This window comes from Typha angustifolia, chromosome 7 (genome assembly GCF_048772165.1).
Source record: "Typha angustifolia cultivar Huaian chromosome 7, ASM4877216v1, whole genome shotgun sequence".
NCBI lineage: Eukaryota > Viridiplantae > Streptophyta > Magnoliopsida > Poales > Typhaceae > Typha > Typha angustifolia.
Genome location: NC_133245.1, coordinates 570,685 through 590,237, shown reverse-complemented (window position 1 = coordinate 590,237; position 19,553 = coordinate 570,685). Strand labels below are relative to the sequence as shown.

The following is a 19,553-nucleotide window of genomic DNA, read 5'->3' as shown; positions in this document are numbered from 1 at the left end:
GGAATATACTGTCAATTGATCCATTCATATAGCTGATTCTTTTTTTTTTTTTCCATTGAGAAAATCTTATACTACCTGATGATGTGTTGTTTTTATCATTTTCATGATGCAGATCCTGTCCAACAAGAACAACTAGACTGGGGAATACGATACAAGATTATCGAAAGAATTGGTCGAGCAGTTCTTTATCTTCATGAAGATTCACGACTAAGGATCATTCATCGAGATCTAAAAGCAAGCAATATCTTGCTAGATGAAAACATGAATCCTAAAGTTTCAGACTTTGGTCTTGCAAAGCTCTCTGACTTAGATAAATACCACGGATGCACCAATCGAATAGCTGGTACACGGTAAACGCAAGCCCAGCTGACAAACTTTGAATCTTTATATCTACTTTTCCTTTCTGTAATACTAGTCAATAGTCTGGAATCTAAAAGTAATTAATTCTCACATCTTGCCTTCTCCTTTTTGAAAGTGGATACATTGCACCAGAATATGCTCGAAGTGGCCTCTTTTCAACGAGTTCAGATGTGTTTAGTTATGGTGTATTAATTTTAGAGATTGTGACTGGCAGAAGGAACAATGGTTTCCAAGAATCCGAGCTTGCAGCGGACCTTCTAAGCTATGTAAGCACTCATCCTCCATTATAGGTTGATCATTTATGATCCAATACAGTTCAATGATGCAATCCCTTAAATGAGAGCTTTCATTTTTCATTTTCTTAAAAAGGTATGGCATCATTGGAATGAAGGAACGCCACTATTGGTTGTGGATCAAAGTCTAGGTGGTCGGTATCAAGAACAAGAAGTGTTGAGCTGCATTCAAGTTGGGCTGCTATGTGTTCAGGAGGACCCAGCAAAGAGACCTACTATGGCAGCACTCATTCTCATGCTCAGTAGTAGCGAAGCCATTCGTTTGAAGCCATCAGTGCCTGGTTACTTGAAGTGGACATACAAAAATGGCGAGATCAATGTGACCGAGGGGGGCGAACTGCGAGAGCAGTCTAATAAGAGCAGATTAATCATCAGACCATTCTCTGCAAATAATGTCTCAATCAGTGAAATGGAACCGCGATAATTTTGGCTCATCAAAGTTTGGTTGATGTGTTAACAATCATAACATAAAGGACTTGATTATCTCAAGTAAAAGGAAGGACACAAGTAAAATCTTGTCTGTCAAATAATACATACTTTTTTCTCTCCTTTTCTTAGTCAATATGTGTGTATATATCTTCATCCCCAAGGACAAAGATTATGTGTTTCTGTTTATTGACGCAAGTGATTACATGGATACAAACTATCAGCAACTAAAAATATCATCTATCTAGGTTCCATATCAGTAATGGTAACATTATTTGCAGATACTAATCTAGACTTTCTCTTTTGCCTGGAGGACTGCTTTGTTTTACTGCAGTTACCATCTTCATTTGCTGTACTATTCTCAGTGGTAGTGCTGCCTTGAACCAGAAATGCAGGAGAGGAAGGTATAGGCAGGTTCATTGAGTAACTGCTGAGCATGAGAAGCACTGTTGACATCGTAGGTCTCTTTTTTGGGTCGTCCTGGACACAAAGTAACCCTATGTGGATGCATCTCATGGCTTCATTTTTGTGGTATCTCCCACCTAGACGTTGATCCATTGTTTGTAATGGCCTCCCTTTGATCCAATTCTTCCATATCTATTTTAAGAAAGCGAGAAATATACTCATAAATATCAACTATTGGAATTGGACACCAACTCAATATTAATGGTGTTAGAGATTGCAAGTGCTTACATAGCTCAAGATGTTTGCGGCATGGCCTGATCCATGAAACTCTGTAACTCGTCGACCAGTTATAATTTCTAGAACCAAAACTCCAAAGCTAAATACATCTGATTTAGTTGACATATGTCCATACATAACATACTCCGGCGCCATGTATCCACTGCGCAACATCATGTAAGAGTCAAGTCACAGGATATAATATGCAATATTTTTGAAGAAAAGCAAAATATCAGTACTAAAATTGTACAAAAGTTTTCACAAATTAATTGCAAAATGAGTTTATTGAGCAAAATTTTCTTGAAAAGCTTTCTGTCACCCTACCAATGTTCTAATGAAAAAAAATGCTATAACCAGTGGTAGAGACTCAGAAAGAGTTGATAATTTTTACTAGTTATTACTTATTAGGATACAGTGAGCATTTTATCTAGGTAAGGATACAAAAAGAAAGGTACATTTCACATTACTTTGTCCCAGCAATTCGACTAGCAACTCCTCTTGTTTTCTCCATGTCAATGAGCTTTGCAAGACCAAAATCTGAGATTTTAGGATTCATGAATTGATCTAACAAAATGTTGCCTGTTTTAAGATCCCGATGAATAATCTTGAGCCGAGACTCTTCATGAAGGTAGAGAAGCCCTCTAGCAATTCCTTCAATAATCTTGTAGCGCCTTCCCCAGTTTAATTGTCCACATTTGTTGGGATCTATTTGATCAGAAATTCAAACTCAAGCCACTGAATCCAACATAATGATCAATAAAGAAGAACTACTTTTCTTCATCTAAGAAGAAAAGTAGGAAACCATGACCTACTTGTAAATAAAACAAGGTTTTTTTTTAAAAAAAAAAAAAAAAATCTTCTCATTCTATTTGATTTTAGGCAAAGAAGCATTCAGGACATACTGAATAAAAACTTGTCGAGGCTTTGATGTGGAAGAAACTCATAGATTAGCAACTTCTCATTCTCCTCCAAGCAGAAACCCAAAAGCCTTACGAGATTTTTATGTTGAATTCTAGTAACAGTGACAACCTCATTTCTCAGTTCTATTAATCCTTGCCTTGAATTAATTGAAAGCCGCTTAACAGCTATTTCTTGTCCACCAGGAAGTATTCCCTATGGCAAATTTAGGATAGTATTAGAAGAATAGCTTGTTCAAGTGAATACTTTCTACTACAACATTCATTAGAAGTCAGAGTCTACAGACTCTACACTAATTATTACCTTATAAACCCATCCAAATCCACCTTCTCCAAGCTTATTTCTGTTCGCAAAGTTGTCAGTAGCGACTTTAATTGTATCCAAATTAAATAGCAGAGATTCTTCATTTCTTTTCTCCACATCTGCAGCATCTGCAGCACAACAAAAACATCTTAGAATCAAAACAATATTTGTATTTAATGTATTAATTCTGCATGCTCATAACTGATGCACATTTTACATTCTAACTACTCACCAGGAGCAGGAACTCTCCTCCTCCTCATATAAAGAAAACACGCTGAGAGAAGCATCAGAGCACCAACTGGAACTATGACAACAAGAGCAAGTATCTTCCTTTTGTCCCTGCTTCCTGAACCCCAGAAGAGAATTAAAGCATTTGAGTGAGACTTGCCATTTGATGAAGATTTGAATTGTGAAAAGAATATTCATAGATTCTCATACAAGCACTTCTGCAGACACAGAATCATATATATGTTTTTAGATTATATGCAGAAATGAGAGATAACTGGAGGAATTGAAGAGAAACAGAGCGTGAAGTCACGGCTGCAGACAAAGAAGATGATTTAAGTAATCCATAATATCTGTGAACTACAAATTCAGGAAACCATCAGAGATATGGATATCTTCTTATTGATGGTATCTTTTTCTAAATTTTTAATCAAGGCAACCTCTTGAAAGTTCTCTTGGGGACAAGAAACATGTACTGAATGTGCATCCAAGTTAAAACAAGATAATAACTTATAGATTCGTTCTGTGTTATTTAGAAGATGATCAATAAAGTGATCTATTGTTCTACCTGTCTTATCACATGTTCCAACATTCTAGCCATGCTTTTTGTATGCCCAGTTTCTCATGATTTAGAATTGAGAATTACAGATGATATGATACATGTATCAGCCTTCTTCTGATACATTGATTGACAAATTGACAACTTTTAGTCAATGATTCTAAAATTTCAGTCCACTTCAAGATTAAGATCTAAAAGGAGAGTACTCTGAGACTCACCACCGTCCTTTCTCGTTGCAGGTGTGGTGCCAGAATCGCCCACTGGCTCTGATTTTGGTGAGAGTGCAGATGTTGATGGCGGTGGTGACAACAACAGCGGCTCCGCCAAGGACTCATCATAGTAAGTGTAGATCTCAAACCGAAGATAGCAACTGTAAGCTAACACTGCCCCTCCTTGCTTTCCCCAACAGCACTGTAACATTTGTGTCAGAGATAAATGCAAACATTGGTAGCATTCCTCCCCTGTGAGGTCCCTTGTGCACTGCACCAACCCATACAACTTTACAGAGCTCGTGTAATTTGCCTTTTCGACTGCAAACATCCGATCGGAGTTATACGCAGCCTTCTGCGTGAGATCACCCATTAACGCCATATACAATCCTTCAAAACTCTCCGGTTTTGAGATATCTCCGACATTGTAGAGTATCCGTCTAAATGCAGTGTCGTCGACGGAGGAGAAGTTGACGGAAGAGTAACGTACAAGGCATTTATCGTACCATATCGCGGCAGTTTTTCCCACTGGGCAGCGGCTGATAATGCCGTCGACGGCGGTGGACAGGTAGGATTTGCACTGGGAGGGGAAGACATCGCCGCGGCAGAGGGCGAGGCCAAAGACTTGGTCAGGTGGTTGGCCTTCGGGTATGATGGAGAAGCCGGAGGGGGAGGCGACGGAAGGGAGCTTAGTGAGCAGGCGGTGGAGGTTGGATTGGTATGTGCTGTTGGTGGAGAAGTTGGAGTCCTTTGAGGAGCAAACAAGCCATACAAAGGGGTCGTCTGCGATGACAGTGTGGAAAGTGATGAGAAGAAGGGAGAGGAAGAGAAGCAACTGGATGTTGGGGAGGACAAGGAAGGGATTAGAGATCATAATGGAAGATGTTTGGAGTTAATGGAGAAGGGGTGTAGTAGAAGGAGGAGGAGGGAACATAGACTATGAGAAGTCTTCCGGATTGGAAATGGGAGTTTAGTTCCAATTTGCTCTTTTGAAAGCTACGGTCTACGAAGGTCGAGAACAAGGAGTTAAACTTGACGGAGAAGTTAAGCTGGGAAACTAGAAGAAAAACTAGATCACAGATCAACTACCAATCCTCTACATAATGTAAATATTTGCATCTCTCGCAATTTCCTTCGCTAACCAATCAAAAACTTGTACCCATCTTCCATTCAAAATGTCCACTGCATTGGACTTGCATGAATTTGACCGCGACTGCAACTTTTTCCTGCTTTCGTGGAGGCTTCTAAATCGAGTAAAATCTCCACGAAGCTAATGCGAAAAAGATCAACATTAATGTAGGCCATAGACAGACAGCAATTCCAGGTAATTACCAAATTGAAACCAGCTTCAAGATCTTAACGCTTAAACTAAGATTGAGAAAATTAGCAATTCTAATGACCAAAGAGAAAAGCAGTACATAAGATGATAAATGAACCTCTTCAGCTGATATTTTCAGCTATACACAAAATTCACTAGGTTGAAATTTAATTTACAAGCTCCAGAACAAAAGATAAGCACATTGATCTTCTTGAGGACATCACAAGGATTGAGCATGGATCAGATAATGTATTAGACAAAGATAATTCATGAGTACAAATATCATATTGATAATATTTTGACATTTTCATTCACACAAATCAAGTTTACAGTGCAAACAATGAAAGATTTTAGCAGCAGAAATGAACTACATATATATACAAGGTATGAGGGGTACTAACGAAAGCAGACATTGCAATTACAGTGGATTCAGCTTCCAAGTTGATCAAGTAGAACGCAATTGAACTCGTTGTTCGTTACTTCCAGTTTCTCAACCTTTGCAACAAAATCAAGTAGAAGAGGGCTGAAGCTCCTAGCGGGGCCGTAGAAATGTGGGAAATAGTTGGAACCATCAACTGTTTCATAAACTAATCCCTCCCCAAGCTGTAAAGATTGTGACAGGAAATACAAACTCTCAAAATTTAGTGTATATAGTGAATATTACACTGATACTGGAAGAAAATAAGTGACTAGATGCTGCATAATTGATACAAGTATAGGACGATGCACTAATCATGCATGAATCATTCTTTTGCTTCCCAAGCAGATGGAATTCATAATTTCCTTTTCCAATGAAAAGATAGTGAAAAATGAGAAGCAACTCTACAGATGAACAGAAAGTAAAAAAAAATAATATCTAGTAATAATAGTCTGACAAAAAAGAATAGGAGAATACTGCTCCTTAAATTAATCCTCAGCAATCTAATTTTAGCTAATCTGATGGGACCATAATAAAAATTTGGGTGGGGAGGCAGTTATCTTAGGAGATATATTTATAATCAATTGCTAGTCTCCAATTCCTCTTCGTGGCAAGAACTCTGGATGTATTCAATTTTCGAGCAATAAAAACATACGATCTACATGAAAAAGAAAATATATCAAGAAAGAGAAATTTTGAAGCCTAATATAATGATTGTCCTACATGATGACAACAACATGCTCTCTTAATGGTCTCGAAAAATAGAATACAATAGATGTGAATGGAGAATATTGCATGATTAATGGACATCTGAAGAATATCCAGATCCGCAGAATATCCCATCAAAAAACTTTATAAATGTAGTGAGTCTTAAAACATGCAAGTCCATAACTATTGCCACACTGAAGCATTGATCTGTGGACAAGAAAAATCTAGACCTATAAGCTCATTTGGTAGTGAAATGACCCACAGATTACTGGAGCAAATATCCATCAAGTGTCTAGATGTATATAGTGAAACGTGGGCAGTCAGATTATAGACATATAACAACGGTTGCAGAATCTGCCTCATCAGTTTTCACCTTTCCATAGAAGAGATCAACTTCAGTTTCAAAGAGCCCAAATCAATGACAACTCAAAAGATGAGAGTTTTATTAATGGCAATTCACATTTATCACTACACAGCATCCAATTCAGTACTCCAATCTTATAATAATAAATTGCTTTCCTTCATCCAATAATCTGGAACAGTGGCAAATAAAGCTAGTGCTGTTACTGAGGAATATACTGTCAATTGATCCATTCATATAGCTGATTCTTTTTTTTTTTTTCCATTGAGAAAATCTTATACTACCTGATGATGTGTTGTTTTTATCATTTTCATGATGCAGATCCTGTCCAACAAGAACAACTAGACTGGGGAATACGATACAAGATTATCGAAAGAATTGGTCGAGCAGTTCTTTATCTTCATGAAGATTCACGACTAAGGATCATTCATCGAGATCTAAAAGCAAGCAATATCTTGCTAGATGAAAACATGAATCCTAAAGTTTCAGACTTTGGTCTTGCAAAGCTCTCTGACTTAGATAAATACCACGGATGCACCAATCGAATAGCTGGTACACGGTAAACGCAAGCCCAGCTGACAAACTTTGAATCTTTATATCTACTTTTCCTTTCTGTAATACTAGTCAATAGTCTGGAATCTAAAAGTAATTAATTCTCACATCTTGCCTTCTCCTTTTTGAAAGTGGATACATTGCACCAGAATATGCTCGAAGTGGCCTCTTTTCAACGAGTTCAGATGTGTTTAGTTATGGTGTATTAATTTTAGAGATTGTGACTGGCAGAAGGAACAATGGTTTCCAAGAATCCGAGCTTGCAGCGGACCTTCTAAGCTATGTAAGCACTCATCCTCCATTATAGGTTGATCATTTATGATCCAATACAGTTCAATGATGCAATCCCTTAAATGAGAGCTTTCATTTTTCATTTTCTTAAAAAGGTATGGCATCATTGGAATGAAGGAACGCCACTATTGGTTGTGGATCAAAGTCTAGGTGGTCGGTATCAAGAACAAGAAGTGTTGAGCTGCATTCAAGTTGGGCTGCTATGTGTTCAGGAGGACCCAGCAAAGAGACCTACTATGGCAGCACTCATTCTCATGCTCAGTAGTAGCGAAGCCATTCGTTTGAAGCCATCAGTGCCTGGTTACTTGAAGTGGACATACAAAAATGGCGAGATCAATGTGACCGAGGGGGGCGAACTGCGAGAGCAGTCTAATAAGAGCAGATTAATCATCAGACCATTCTCTGCAAATAATGTCTCAATCAGTGAAATGGAACCGCGATAATTTTGGCTCATCAAAGTTTGGTTGATGTGTTAACAATCATAACATAAAGGACTTGATTATCTCAAGTAAAAGGAAGGACACAAGTAAAATCTTGTCTGTCAAATAATACATACTTTTTTCTCTCCTTTTCTTAGTCAATATGTGTGTATATATCTTCATCCCCAAGGACAAAGATTATGTGTTTCTGTTTATTGACGCAAGTGATTACATGGATACAAACTATCAGCAACTAAAAATATCATCTATCTAGGTTCCATATCAGTAATGGTAACATTATTTGCAGATACTAATCTAGACTTTCTCTTTTGCCTGGAGGACTGCTTTGTTTTACTGCAGTTACCATCTTCATTTGCTGTACTATTCTCAGTGGTAGTGCTGCCTTGAACCAGAAATGCAGGAGAGGAAGGTATAGGCAGGTTCATTGAGTAACTGCTGAGCATGAGAAGCACTGTTGACATCGTAGGTCTCTTTTTTGGGTCGTCCTGGACACAAAGTAACCCTATGTGGATGCATCTCATGGCTTCATTTTTGTGGTATCTCCCACCTAGACGTTGATCCATTGTTTGTAATGGCCTCCCTTTGATCCAATTCTTCCATATCTATTTTAAGAAAGCGAGAAATATACTCATAAATATCAACTATTGGAATTGGACACCAACTCAATATTAATGGTGTTAGAGATTGCAAGTGCTTACATAGCTCAAGATGTTTGCGGCATGGCCTGATCCATGAAACTCTGTAACTCGTCGACCAGTTATAATTTCTAGAACCAAAACTCCAAAGCTAAATACATCTGATTTAGTTGACATATGTCCATACATAACATACTCCGGCGCCATGTATCCACTGCGCAACATCATGTAAGAGTCAAGTCACAGGATATAATATGCAATATTTTTGAAGAAAAGCAAAATATCAGTACTAAAATTGTACAAAAGTTTTCACAAATTAATTGCAAAATGAGTTTATTGAGCAAAATTTTCTTGAAAAGCTTTCTGTCACCCTACCAATGTTCTAATGAAAAAAAATGCTATAACCAGTGGTAGAGACTCAGAAAGAGTTGATAATTTTTACTAGTTATTACTTATTAGGATACAGTGAGCATTTTATCTAGGTAAGGATACAAAAAGAAAGGTACATTTCACATTACTTTGTCCCAGCAATTCGACTAGCAACTCCTCTTGTTTTCTCCATGTCAATGAGCTTTGCAAGACCAAAATCTGAGATTTTAGGATTCATGAATTGATCTAACAAAATGTTGCCTGTTTTAAGATCCCGATGAATAATCTTGAGCCGAGACTCTTCATGAAGGTAGAGAAGCCCTCTAGCAATTCCTTCAATAATCTTGTAGCGCCTTCCCCAGTTTAATTGTCCACATTTGTTGGGATCTATTTGATCAGAAATTCAAACTCAAGCCACTGAATCCAACATAATGATCAATAAAGAAGAACTACTTTTCTTCATCTAAGAAGAAAAGTAGGAAACCATGACCTACTTGTAAATAAAACAAGGTTTTTTTTTAAAAAAAAAAAAAAAAATCTTCTCATTCTATTTGATTTTAGGCAAAGAAGCATTCAGGACATACTGAATAAAAACTTGTCGAGGCTTTGATGTGGAAGAAACTCATAGATTAGCAACTTCTCATTCTCCTCCAAGCAGAAACCCAAAAGCCTTACGAGATTTTTATGTTGAATTCTAGTAACAGTGACAACCTCATTTCTCAGTTCTATTAATCCTTGCCTTGAATTAATTGAAAGCCGCTTAACAGCTATTTCTTGTCCACCAGGAAGTATTCCCTATGGCAAATTTAGGATAGTATTAGAAGAATAGCTTGTTCAAGTGAATACTTTCTACTACAACATTCATTAGAAGTCAGAGTCTACAGACTCTACACTAATTATTACCTTATAAACCCATCCAAATCCACCTTCTCCAAGCTTATTTCTGTTCGCAAAGTTGTCAGTAGCGACTTTAATTGTATCCAAATTAAATAGCAGAGATTCTTCATTTCTTTTCTCCACATCTGCAGCATCTGCAGCACAACAAAAACATCTTAGAATCAAAACAATATTTGTATTTAATGTATTAATTCTGCATGCTCATAACTGATGCACATTTTACATTCTAACTACTCACCAGGAGCAGGAACTCTCCTCCTCCTCATATAAAGAAAACACGCTGAGAGAAGCATCAGAGCACCAACTGGAACTATGACAACAAGAGCAAGTATCTTCCTTTTGTCCCTGCTTCCTGAACCCCAGAAGAGAATTAAAGCATTTGAGTGAGACTTGCCATTTGATGAAGATTTGAATTGTGAAAAGAATATTCATAGATTCTCATACAAGCACTTCTGCAGACACAGAATCATATATATGTTTTTAGATTATATGCAGAAATGAGAGATAACTGGAGGAATTGAAGAGAAACAGAGCGTGAAGTCACGGCTGCAGACAAAGAAGATGATTTAAGTAATCCATAATATCTGTGAACTACAAATTCAGGAAACCATCAGAGATATGGATATCTTCTTATTGATGGTATCTTTTTCTAAATTTTTAATCAAGGCAACCTCTTGAAAGTTCTCTTGGGGACAAGAAACATGTACTGAATGTGCATCCAAGTTAAAACAAGATAATAACTTATAGATTCGTTCTGTGTTATTTAGAAGATGATCAATAAAGTGATCTATTGTTCTACCTGTCTTATCACATGTTCCAACATTCTAGCCATGCTTTTTGTATGCCCAGTTTCTCATGATTTAGAATTGAGAATTACAGATGATATGATACATGTATCAGCCTTCTTCTGATACATTGATTGACAAATTGACAACTTTTAGTCAATGATTCTAAAATTTCAGTCCACTTCAAGATTAAGATCTAAAAGGAGAGTACTCTGAGACTCACCACCGTCCTTTCTCGTTGCAGGTGTGGTGCCAGAATCGCCCACTGGCTCTGATTTTGGTGAGAGTGCAGATGTTGATGGCGGTGGTGACAACAACAGCGGCTCCGCCAAGGACTCATCATAGTAAGTGTAGATCTCAAACCGAAGATAGCAACTGTAAGCTAACACTGCCCCTCCTTGCTTTCCCCAACAGCACTGTAACATTTGTGTCAGAGATAAATGCAAACATTGGTAGCATTCCTCCCCTGTGAGGTCCCTTGTGCACTGCACCAACCCATACAACTTTACAGAGCTCGTGTAATTTGCCTTTTCGACTGCAAACATCCGATCGGAGTTATACGCAGCCTTCTGCGTGAGATCACCCATTAACGCCATATACAATCCTTCAAAACTCTCCGGTTTTGAGATATCTCCGACATTGTAGAGTATCCGTCTAAATGCAGTGTCGTCGACGGAGGAGAAGTTGACGGAAGAGTAACGTACAAGGCATTTATCGTACCATATCGCGGCAGTTTTTCCCACTGGGCAGCGGCTGATAATGCCGTCGACGGCGGTGGACAGGTAGGATTTGCACTGGGAGGGGAAGACATCGCCGCGGCAGAGGGCGAGGCCAAAGACTTGGTCAGGTGGTTGGCCTTCGGGTATGATGGAGAAGCCGGAGGGGGAGGCGACGGAAGGGAGCTTAGTGAGCAGGCGGTGGAGGTTGGATTGGTATGTGCTGTTGGTGGAGAAGTTGGAGTCCTTTGAGGAGCAAACAAGCCATACAAAGGGGTCGTCTGCGATGACAGTGTGGAAAGTGATGAGAAGAAGGGAGAGGAAGAGAAGCAACTGGATGTTGGGGAGGACAAGGAAGGGATTAGAGATCATAATGGAAGATGTTTGGAGTTAATGGAGAAGGGGTGTAGTAGAAGGAGGAGGAGGGAACATAGACTATGAGAAGTCTTCCGGATTGGAAATGGGAGTTTAGTTCCAATTTGCTCTTTTGAAAGCTACGGTCTACGAAGGTCGAGAACAAGGAGTTAAACTTGACGGAGAAGTTAAGCTGGGAAACTAGAAGAAAAACTAGATCACAGATCAACTACCAATCCTCTACATAATGTAAATATTTGCATCTCTCGCAATTTCCTTCGCTAACCAATCAAAAACTTGTACCCATCTTCCATTCAAAATGTCCACTGCATTGGACTTGCATGAATTTGACCGCGACTGCAACTTTTTCCTGCTTTCGTGGAGGCTTCTAAATCGAGTAAAATCTCCACGAAGCTAATGCGAAAAAGATCAACATTAATGTAGGCCATAGACAGACAGCAATTCCAGGTAATTACCAAATTGAAACCAGCTTCAAGATCTTAACGCTTAAACTAAGATTGAGAAAATTAGCAATTCTAATGACCAAAGAGAAAAGCAGTACATAAGATGATAAATGAACCTCTTCAGCTGATATTTTCAGCTATACACAAAATTCACTAGGTTGAAATTTAATTTACAAGCTCCAGAACAAAAGATAAGCACATTGATCTTCTTGAGGACATCACAAGGATTGAGCATGGATCAGATAATGTATTAGACAAAGATAATTCATGAGTACAAATATCATATTGATAATATTTTGACATTTTCATTCACACAAATCAAGTTTACAGTGCAAACAATGAAAGATTTTAGCAGCAGAAATGAACTACATATATATACAAGGTATGAGGGGTACTAACGAAAGCAGACATTGCAATTACAGTGGATTCAGCTTCCAAGTTGATCAAGTAGAACGCAATTGAACTCGTTGTTCGTTACTTCCAGTTTCTCAACCTTTGCAACAAAATCAAGTAGAAGAGGGCTGAAGCTCCTAGCGGGGCCGTAGAAATGTGGGAAATAGTTGGAACCATCAACTGTTTCATAAACTAATCCCTCCCCAAGCTGTAAAGATTGTGACAGGAAATACAAACTCTCAAAATTTAGTGTATATAGTGAATATTACACTGATACTGGAAGAAAATAAGTGACTAGATGCTGCATAATTGATACAAGTATAGGACGATGCACTAATCATGCATGAATCATTCTTTTGCTTCCCAAGCAGATGGAATTCATAATTTCCTTTTCCAATGAAAAGATAGTGAAAAATGAGAAGCAACTCTACAGATGAACAGAAAGTAAAAAAAAATAATATCTAGTAATAATAGTCTGACAAAAAAGAATAGGAGAATACTGCTCCTTAAATTAATCCTCAGCAATCTAATTTTAGCTAATCTGATGGGACCATAATAAAAATTTGGGTGGGGAGGCAGTTATCTTAGGAGATATATTTATAATCAATTGCTAGTCTCCAATTCCTCTTCGTGGCAAGAACTCTGGATGTATTCAATTTTCGAGCAATAAAAACATACGATCTACATGAAAAAGAAAATATATCAAGAAAGAGAAATTTTGAAGCCTAATATAATGATTGTCCTACATGATGACAACAACATGCTCTCTTAATGGTCTCGAAAAATAGAATACAATAGATGTGAATGGAGAATATTGCATGATTAATGGACATCTGAAGAATATCCAGATCCGCAGAATATCCCATCAAAAAACTTTATAAATGTAGTGAGTCTTAAAACATGCAAGTCCATAACTATTGCCACACTGAAGCATTGATCTGTGGACAAGAAAAATCTAGACCTATAAGCTCATTTGGTAGTGAAATGACCCACAGATTACTGGAGCAAATATCCATCAAGTGTCTAGATGTATATAGTGAAACGTGGGCAGTCAGATTATAGACATATAACAACGGTTGCAGAATCTGCCTCATCAGTTTTCACCTTTCCATAGAAGAGATCAACTTCAGTTTCAAAGAGCCCAAATCAATGACAACTCAAAAGATGAGAGTTTTATTAATGGCAATTCACATTTATCACTACACAGCATCCCTCCCTACCCCCCACCCTCATCTCCCAGTTTTACAGCTTGTCGCAACCCCATCAGAGGATCAAGAGAAATCCAAGAGCACAAAGACGCAATTCACAAAATAAATCGAAAGCGAGAGCATCAGGAAAGAAAATCCATACCTTACCAGTGTCGATCTGGAGCAAGTAAAGGTCCTCCCTTCCCTTAAAATAGTTCGTCAGAACCATCTTCACCTGCATCAAATTCTTATCTTTACATCACACCAATGCATAAAGTGGACCAAAACGCGAACCCAATTGAGAAATCCTAGCTATTGCAACTTTGTATCAACCATCCGGCTTCTTCTTTTACTACCGTACCTGGCAAAGGTCGCTGAGGTGAATACATCCAGTTCTGCGGTCCAGATCCCCACCAAGAACAGCGCCAGACCTCTGCAGCTCCCCCCATTCCGCGGCGGTGCTCACTCTGTACACGAATTCTTGCTTTGCTCTTATCTCCTCCATCCCCGTTTCGGTACTTTCGGAACGAGGAGACGTTTCCCGATGCCTAGAAGTTGCTAACTACAATGCCGCAGTGCGGCTTCGGGCAATGGGCAATGGCAACGTTGAAGTTGCACGCAGGCCTAGGCCCCACCCAATCTGAAACCCGCTTACTCCATGGACAATGTCCCGAATCTGAGAAAGCAAGGCCGTATCGGATTGTGGCCCCGACTTTTTGGGCCCGAATCCAACCCAGAACGGCCTATGAGCACATCTTGGAGATTTGTTCTGGATAATGGACTGAACTCGATTATGTCGTGGAAATTTGTTAATTGAATATTTATTACTAAATGCCTACATTGGTAGATGATTTGTGCTTAAAATGCCCAATAAACAAAACCCCTCGATGCGGATATTACTAATAGGACGCGATGGTGTGTGTACTAGCGTAGGAGGCACCGATAATTAATGATACCTCCTGTAGAAATTCGGTTCTGATTTTGATTTATTTAAGGTATCTTTTATTTATTTTTATATAGGGTATTTTTTACTTGATTTCATTATAGATTTATAGAAAGATCCGTTATAATTTTTAAAAGTTTATATGATTTTATTGTCTGAAAATTTTTGACGTGAAATCGTTTTTTAATAAGGAGGTGTGAAACCATTTCTTCCCTTTTATTTTCTCTTTTTCACCCTTTGTCCACCATGTTTTGCATCACCTGCATCAATTATTCCATCCGTAACTGACGGGACAAGGGCCGCGACTTCCTTAGTCTTTTTCTCAGTAGCGAAACCTGACGCTTCTATTGATTATTTGTTGATCCGTTGCATTTGCCAAGTACTCGCGGACATGCATCGATCCGTGCCTGCATGGAGCTATATCACCATTCACCACTTATCTCTTTCTAGCCTTTCCTCCCTCCCATAGGCATGCATAAACACGTAACAAGTACTATGTCTCTCCTCCTATCCCTTCTCATCATACTCCAAATTCCCGCGACCAAATCGGATTTCATACAAAACGAATGCTCAAACGATAGGTACAAAGCCAACAGCGCCTTCCAAGCCAACCTCAACACCCTCTTCTCCTCCCTCAACTCCGCCGCCACCTCCTCCGGCTTCGCCACCGGGACAGTAGGCCGAGACCCGGACAAAGTGTACGGCCTCGCGTTATGCCACGGCGACTTATCCCCTTCTGACTGCAAAAGTTGCATTTACAACTCGATCCAAGATATAGAGTTTCGATGTCCGTTTGACATGTCGGCGATGGTATGGTATGACGATTGCTCGCTCCGCTACTCCAATACAAGCTTCTCCATCCTGGAGTACTCATCTGAGTACTGCACGAGCAACTCGGCCAACGCTGAGAAACCGCAACTGTTTAAGAAGATTCTAGGCCTTCTCATGGACAATCTCACTGCGGAGGTTGTGTACGGATCCGCACAGATGTTCGCAACCGAAGTGGTGAACGTTACAGGCGTTACGAAGATTTACGGGTTGGCCCAGTGCACCAGAGACCTGTCGGAGCAGCAGTGCACCAATTGCCTCGTAAATTTCGTGGATAAAATTAGATCATGCTGCACAGGGAGTACGGGATGTAGGGTTTTTGGGCACAGTTGTTATATTCGATATGAGGTGTATCCTTTCTTTAACCTTTTGCTTCGCAAGAATGAGACTGCGCCACATGCATCGCCATCGTCAGGGCCGGTGAGGGCTGCACCTCCTCCTCCCACTTCTCCTCATTTTAGCAGTGCACCACCAGGAGGCTCAAGGGGAGGTAACGACCGAATATATCTAACTTTATCTGTTAGTAATTACATATGTTTAATTAATTACTTAATTTTAGTAACAAATATGTCTTAATGGTGAATCTGCACCACCATTTCTCTCAAAAACGCGTATTATCTTTCAAGTATCACTTCTTAAAATTAGCTTCAGATACCAAATATGCACCACAGGCTCAAGCAAGCCCTAGGCCATGATTTGGCTGATCACTCAAATGAGCATATTTTCCTAAAATTTGGGGGGCCCCTAGTTGCAAGGTCTTGAGCTATTCTGAGCCCAAGCCCCTAACTGGAGGTTATAAATCATTTTCTTATGAAGGCCCCATTCATTTTTGTCTTCTAGACTTCTACTGTTCGTTTAGGGACTAGATTTCTCTTGAGATGACCCTGATAGTAGCTTATGTTTGGGAGACTTAGAAGTTCTCTAGTCTAAGTGCAGGAAAGCTTGATGTAAATCTTAGAAAAATGAGAAATATCTCCGTCATGCATGTTTTGTGAAAATCTTATCCATTCAATAAACCTTATAATTATCACACTGGAAGGAAGGTAAAGAAAATAATAATAATAATAATAATAATAATAATAAAGAGTCAAGGTTGTCGGAACATAACTCTAGTCAACGTCAACCGATGGAATTTGGAAACTGTTATCTTCGTGCTTGTCACGTCCCTCAAATTAAAAGTCTTAACAATGTCTGAGCAGATTAAGAGCATGGCGTGGATTGCTATACTTTCGTTTATATTGTGGATTGCTATAATTTTCTTAATATTAAGGGTTAAACGGTCAATACAAACAGCCCGACTTATCCACTTATCCTCCGACCATGCATGTCCACGTTCACTATATATACAGAAAATCAGTCATTAGGTAACATGGATTTTAGGATACCACATTATAACAACTCAAATTAGTTATTAAAAAGAACAAGTCTAAAAATATATTAGGATCAAAATTAAAAAATTTCATGTTGCATTATCTTGTTTTTATGATTTAATATTATTTTTGTATAAAATTTTAAAATTAAATATGCAGGAGAGATAGAGAGAGAGAGAGGTGGAGAAGATGATGATAAATGAGAAGGCAAACGATAAGAGAAGAGAAAAATCTAGTTGTGTAAAATTATATAGTTTGGAAGTCCTATAATTTTCAAAATTTATAATTAAAATAATACATATTTTGATAAATAAAACAGTCGTTGCTTACAAGCTAGGTTAGAACAGCAAGTGCCGGACGAAAATTGTTGGATATGAATCATATGATCCTGGAGTGGAGTGGTTGTGCTTTCCACTAGCTGTTCAGTAAACGGAGATTCTAATGACGTCTTCCTTTTTAATTACTCCTCCTGCAGGAAGTGATGGAACTACGAGGACGGTTATTATCATGCTTGCCATCTCTTCGGCTACTGCATCATTAGTCCTCTTTATTTCATGTATCTTCTTCCTCACAAGGAAACCGGTTAAGAGGTCACCTGTTATAGATATACTCAGTAAGTTTCATGCATAATTACTATTTCTGAGAACAAAGTGGCATACAGATGGACATGTACTTCGAGCGCTGAAATTATTTGCCTTGTAAGCAGATGGTGGAGATGAAGAGGAAATGAGAAATGCAGAGTCTTTGATGTTTGATTTGAGCACCTTAAAAGCTGCAACAAATGACTTTTCTGCAGCAAATAAGCTTGGAGAAGGTGGATTTGGGCCAGTTTATAAGGTGAGCCTCAACTATGAGTTTCTCCAAATTACTTTAAAGTTGCAATTAGCACCATTTTGAACGATACGCATACAGGGGACGGTACTAGGTGGACATGAAATAGCCGTGAAAAGGCTTTCAAGAGGCTCAATGCAAGGATTGGTGGAGCTAAGGAATGAGGTGGTCTTGGTTGCGAAGCTTCAGCATAGGAATTTGGTACGGTTGATGGGTTGCTGCTTAGAAGCGGAGGAGAATCTTCTCGTCTATGAGTACCTTCCCAACAGAAGTCTTGACAAATTTCTCTTCAGTATGTTTCTGACGCATGGCATTTTAATTCCTTTCACGACTTCCATTGATCAAATTCTACTTACATGGAACAGACTCTGCAAGGCGAGGACTACTCGACTGGGTAACGCGGTACAAAATCATCGAAGGGATTGGTCGAGGCCTTCTTTATCTTCACGAAGATTCAAGGCTTAGGATAATTCATCGTGATCTTAAGGCGAGCAACATCTTGTTGGATGGGGACATGAATCCTAAAATTTCAGACTTTGGTCTCGCAAGGCTTTTCGACAGAGATATGACACAAAATAACACGAGCAGGATCGCCGGGACATAGTAAAAGCTACCACACGCTCTCTCATTCTTCTAATAGAAACACTAGTTGAAACAAGCATATCCAACCTAGCTAGCTACTAATCTCATCCTACATCTATATCTTAAATCGACAGTGGATATATGGCACCAGAGTATGCGATGCATGGCTTCTTCTCAACCAAATCAGATGTTTTTAGTTACGGCGTACTGGTTTTGGAGATTGTGACTGGCCGTACAAATGCACATTATCAAGAATCTATCCACTCTGAAAACCTTCTGACCTTTGTAAGTGGATTCATGAAGATCTCTCCAGTTGATGCCTATATATATATATATTAGATAAACTACTCATATCATCTAACTCTGTTTTTTCAATAGGTCTGGCATAATTGGGGACAAGAGACACCAATCCAGGTGCTCGACAGAAGCCTCACCAATCGGTGCCGGCCGCAAGATGTAATAAGATGCATTCACATCGCATTACTATGTGTTCAGGAGGATCCCTTGGTGAGACCAAGCATGGCATCTGTAATTCTGATGCTCAGCAGTCCATCTTTCACTCTTCCAGCTCCTTCGACACCTGCTTTTGTTATTTCGAGAAACATTACTAACAATCCGGATGTGCTTGAGACGCATGCAAATGCTGAATTGCGTTGGAGCACGCCGGAAGTAGTCTCAGGAAATAATGGCTCAGTCTCTGAGTTGGAACCACGGTGAGGGTCAGAAGAGGATCAGTAGTACGAGTGAAACTGTTCTGATGGATGTATCAGCTTGCTTATCATATAATGTGGGTATCTTAGACTGCTATGGTAGCCCATTTTATAAGGGTTTGTTCTCTATAAAGTAAGTTGAACGAGTTTCTACAAGCTTCTTATGTGGATGTAACCCTGTTTGCTTTCTTGTACTCTGTTCGGAACCAAATCTAGATCGAATTCAATTGATTTCAGCTTATAAAGAAATCAATTTGATTCATTTGAAAGAAAAAAAACATCAGACTGAAATGAATCCCATATTGTGTTTTCTCATTGAACTTCATTGGATTTATATGCAAGATCACTATTTGGGGCCATTAGTGGATGTCAAGAGGAAATTAGTTTTGAAACAGTCAACAGTCAAAAGTCAATAATCAAAAAGAAC

The 19,553-nt window shown here is 38.9% G+C and overlaps 5 protein-coding genes across 6 annotated transcripts; 3 read left to right on the top strand and 2 right to left on the bottom strand.

Annotated features, from left to right (window-relative positions):
- Positions 1-3: 3 nt before the first annotated feature.
- On the top strand, positions 4-1,077 carry LOC140762459 (cysteine-rich receptor-like protein kinase 34). Its single transcript, XM_073100268.1, has 3 exons — positions 4-350; positions 476-626; positions 730-1,077. The coding sequence occupies exons 1-3, from the start codon at positions 79-81 to the stop codon at positions 1,075-1,077; spliced, it is 771 nt and encodes a 256-aa protein (XP_072956369.1). The 5' UTR covers positions 4-78.
- A 242-nt stretch (positions 1,078-1,319) lies between these two features.
- Positions 1,320-12,335, bottom strand: LOC140762059 (uncharacterized). Its single transcript, XM_073099665.1, has 16 exons — positions 10,972-12,335; positions 10,202-10,315; positions 9,970-10,097; positions 9,651-9,861; positions 9,216-9,453; positions 8,761-8,911; positions 8,311-8,664; positions 5,773-5,895; positions 5,134-5,244; positions 3,984-4,863; positions 3,214-3,327; positions 2,982-3,109; positions 2,663-2,873; positions 2,228-2,465; positions 1,773-1,923; positions 1,320-1,676 (listed from the first exon to the last, which is right to left on the bottom strand). Exons 1-16 carry the CDS (start codon positions 11,834-11,836, stop codon positions 1,320-1,322), a joined length of 4,374 nt encoding a protein of 1,457 aa, XP_072955766.1. The 5' UTR covers positions 11,837-12,335.
- LOC140762461 (cysteine-rich receptor-like protein kinase 34) lies at positions 6,986-8,311 on the top strand. The gene is made up of 3 exons (XM_073100270.1): positions 6,986-7,338; positions 7,464-7,614; positions 7,718-8,311. The coding sequence occupies exons 1-3, from the start codon at positions 7,067-7,069 to the stop codon at positions 8,063-8,065; spliced, it is 771 nt and encodes a 256-aa protein (XP_072956371.1). The 5' UTR covers positions 6,986-7,066; the 3' UTR covers positions 8,066-8,311.
- A 219-nt stretch (positions 12,336-12,554) lies between the features above and the next one.
- On the bottom strand, positions 12,555-14,489 carry LOC140762463 (uncharacterized). Of its 2 annotated transcripts, none has more exons than XM_073100273.1 (3): positions 14,224-14,483; positions 14,026-14,097; positions 12,555-12,883 (listed from the first exon to the last, which is right to left on the bottom strand). In XM_073100273.1, the coding sequence occupies exons 1-3, from the start codon at positions 14,365-14,367 to the stop codon at positions 12,710-12,712; spliced, it is 390 nt and encodes a 129-aa protein (XP_072956374.1). In that variant the 5' UTR covers positions 14,368-14,483; the 3' UTR covers positions 12,555-12,709. The 2 variants fall into 2 exon arrangements, with proteins under 2 accessions (XP_072956374.1, XP_072956375.1); XM_073100274.1 differs by having other exon boundaries at positions 12,745-12,883; positions 14,031-14,097; positions 14,224-14,489.
- Positions 14,490-15,169: 680 nt separating this feature from the next.
- Positions 15,170-19,282, top strand: LOC140762453 (cysteine-rich receptor-like protein kinase 10). Its single transcript, XM_073100261.1, has 7 exons — positions 15,170-16,123; positions 17,479-17,616; positions 17,710-17,840; positions 17,916-18,126; positions 18,200-18,437; positions 18,551-18,701; positions 18,795-19,282. Exons 1-7 carry the CDS (start codon positions 15,277-15,279, stop codon positions 19,131-19,133), a joined length of 2,055 nt encoding a protein of 684 aa, XP_072956362.1. The 5' UTR covers positions 15,170-15,276; the 3' UTR covers positions 19,134-19,282.
- The last annotated feature ends 271 nt before the right edge of the window (positions 19,283-19,553 follow it).

Coding starts and splice junctions, on each gene's coding strand:
- LOC140762459 (XM_073100268.1), top strand. CDS start 79: ATGATGTGTTGTTTTTATCATTTTCATGATGCAGATCCTGTCCAACAA. Junction 351..475: donor AATCGAATAGCTGGTACACG/GTAAACGCAAGC, acceptor CCTTTTTGAAAG/TGGATACATTGCACCAGAAT. Junction 627..729: donor CAGCGGACCTTCTAAGCTAT/GTAAGCACTCAT, acceptor TTTCTTAAAAAG/GTATGGCATCATTGGAATGA.
- LOC140762461 (XM_073100270.1), top strand. CDS start 7,067: ATGATGTGTTGTTTTTATCATTTTCATGATGCAGATCCTGTCCAACAA. Junction 7,339..7,463: donor AATCGAATAGCTGGTACACG/GTAAACGCAAGC, acceptor CCTTTTTGAAAG/TGGATACATTGCACCAGAAT. Junction 7,615..7,717: donor CAGCGGACCTTCTAAGCTAT/GTAAGCACTCAT, acceptor TTTCTTAAAAAG/GTATGGCATCATTGGAATGA.
- LOC140762059 (XM_073099665.1), bottom strand. CDS start 11,836: ATGATCTCTAATCCCTTCCTTGTCCTCCCCAACATCCAGTTGCTTCTC. Junction 5,896..8,310: donor TTACTGATATGGAACCTAGA/TAGATGATATTT, acceptor CAATCTTTACAG/CTTGGGGAGGGATTAGTTTA. Junction 4,864..5,133: donor ACATTTTGAATGGAAGATGG/GTACAAGTTTTT, acceptor CTCCATTAACTC/CAAACATCTTCCATTATGAT.
- LOC140762463 (XM_073100273.1), bottom strand. CDS start 14,367: ATGGAGGAGATAAGAGCAAAGCAAGAATTCGTGTACAGAGTGAGCACC. Junction 14,098..14,223: donor ACCTCAGCGACCTTTGCCAG/GTACGGTAGTAA, acceptor AATTTGATGCAG/GTGAAGATGGTTCTGACGAA. Junction 12,884..14,025: donor TCCAGATCGACACTGGTAAG/GTATGGATTTTC, acceptor CAATCTTTACAG/CTTGGGGAGGGATTAGTTTA.
- LOC140762453 (XM_073100261.1), top strand. CDS start 15,277: ATGCATAAACACGTAACAAGTACTATGTCTCTCCTCCTATCCCTTCTC. Junction 18,127..18,199: donor TCTTGACAAATTTCTCTTCA/GTATGTTTCTGA, acceptor TACATGGAACAG/ACTCTGCAAGGCGAGGACTA. Junction 18,702..18,794: donor CTGAAAACCTTCTGACCTTT/GTAAGTGGATTC, acceptor TTTTTTCAATAG/GTCTGGCATAATTGGGGACA.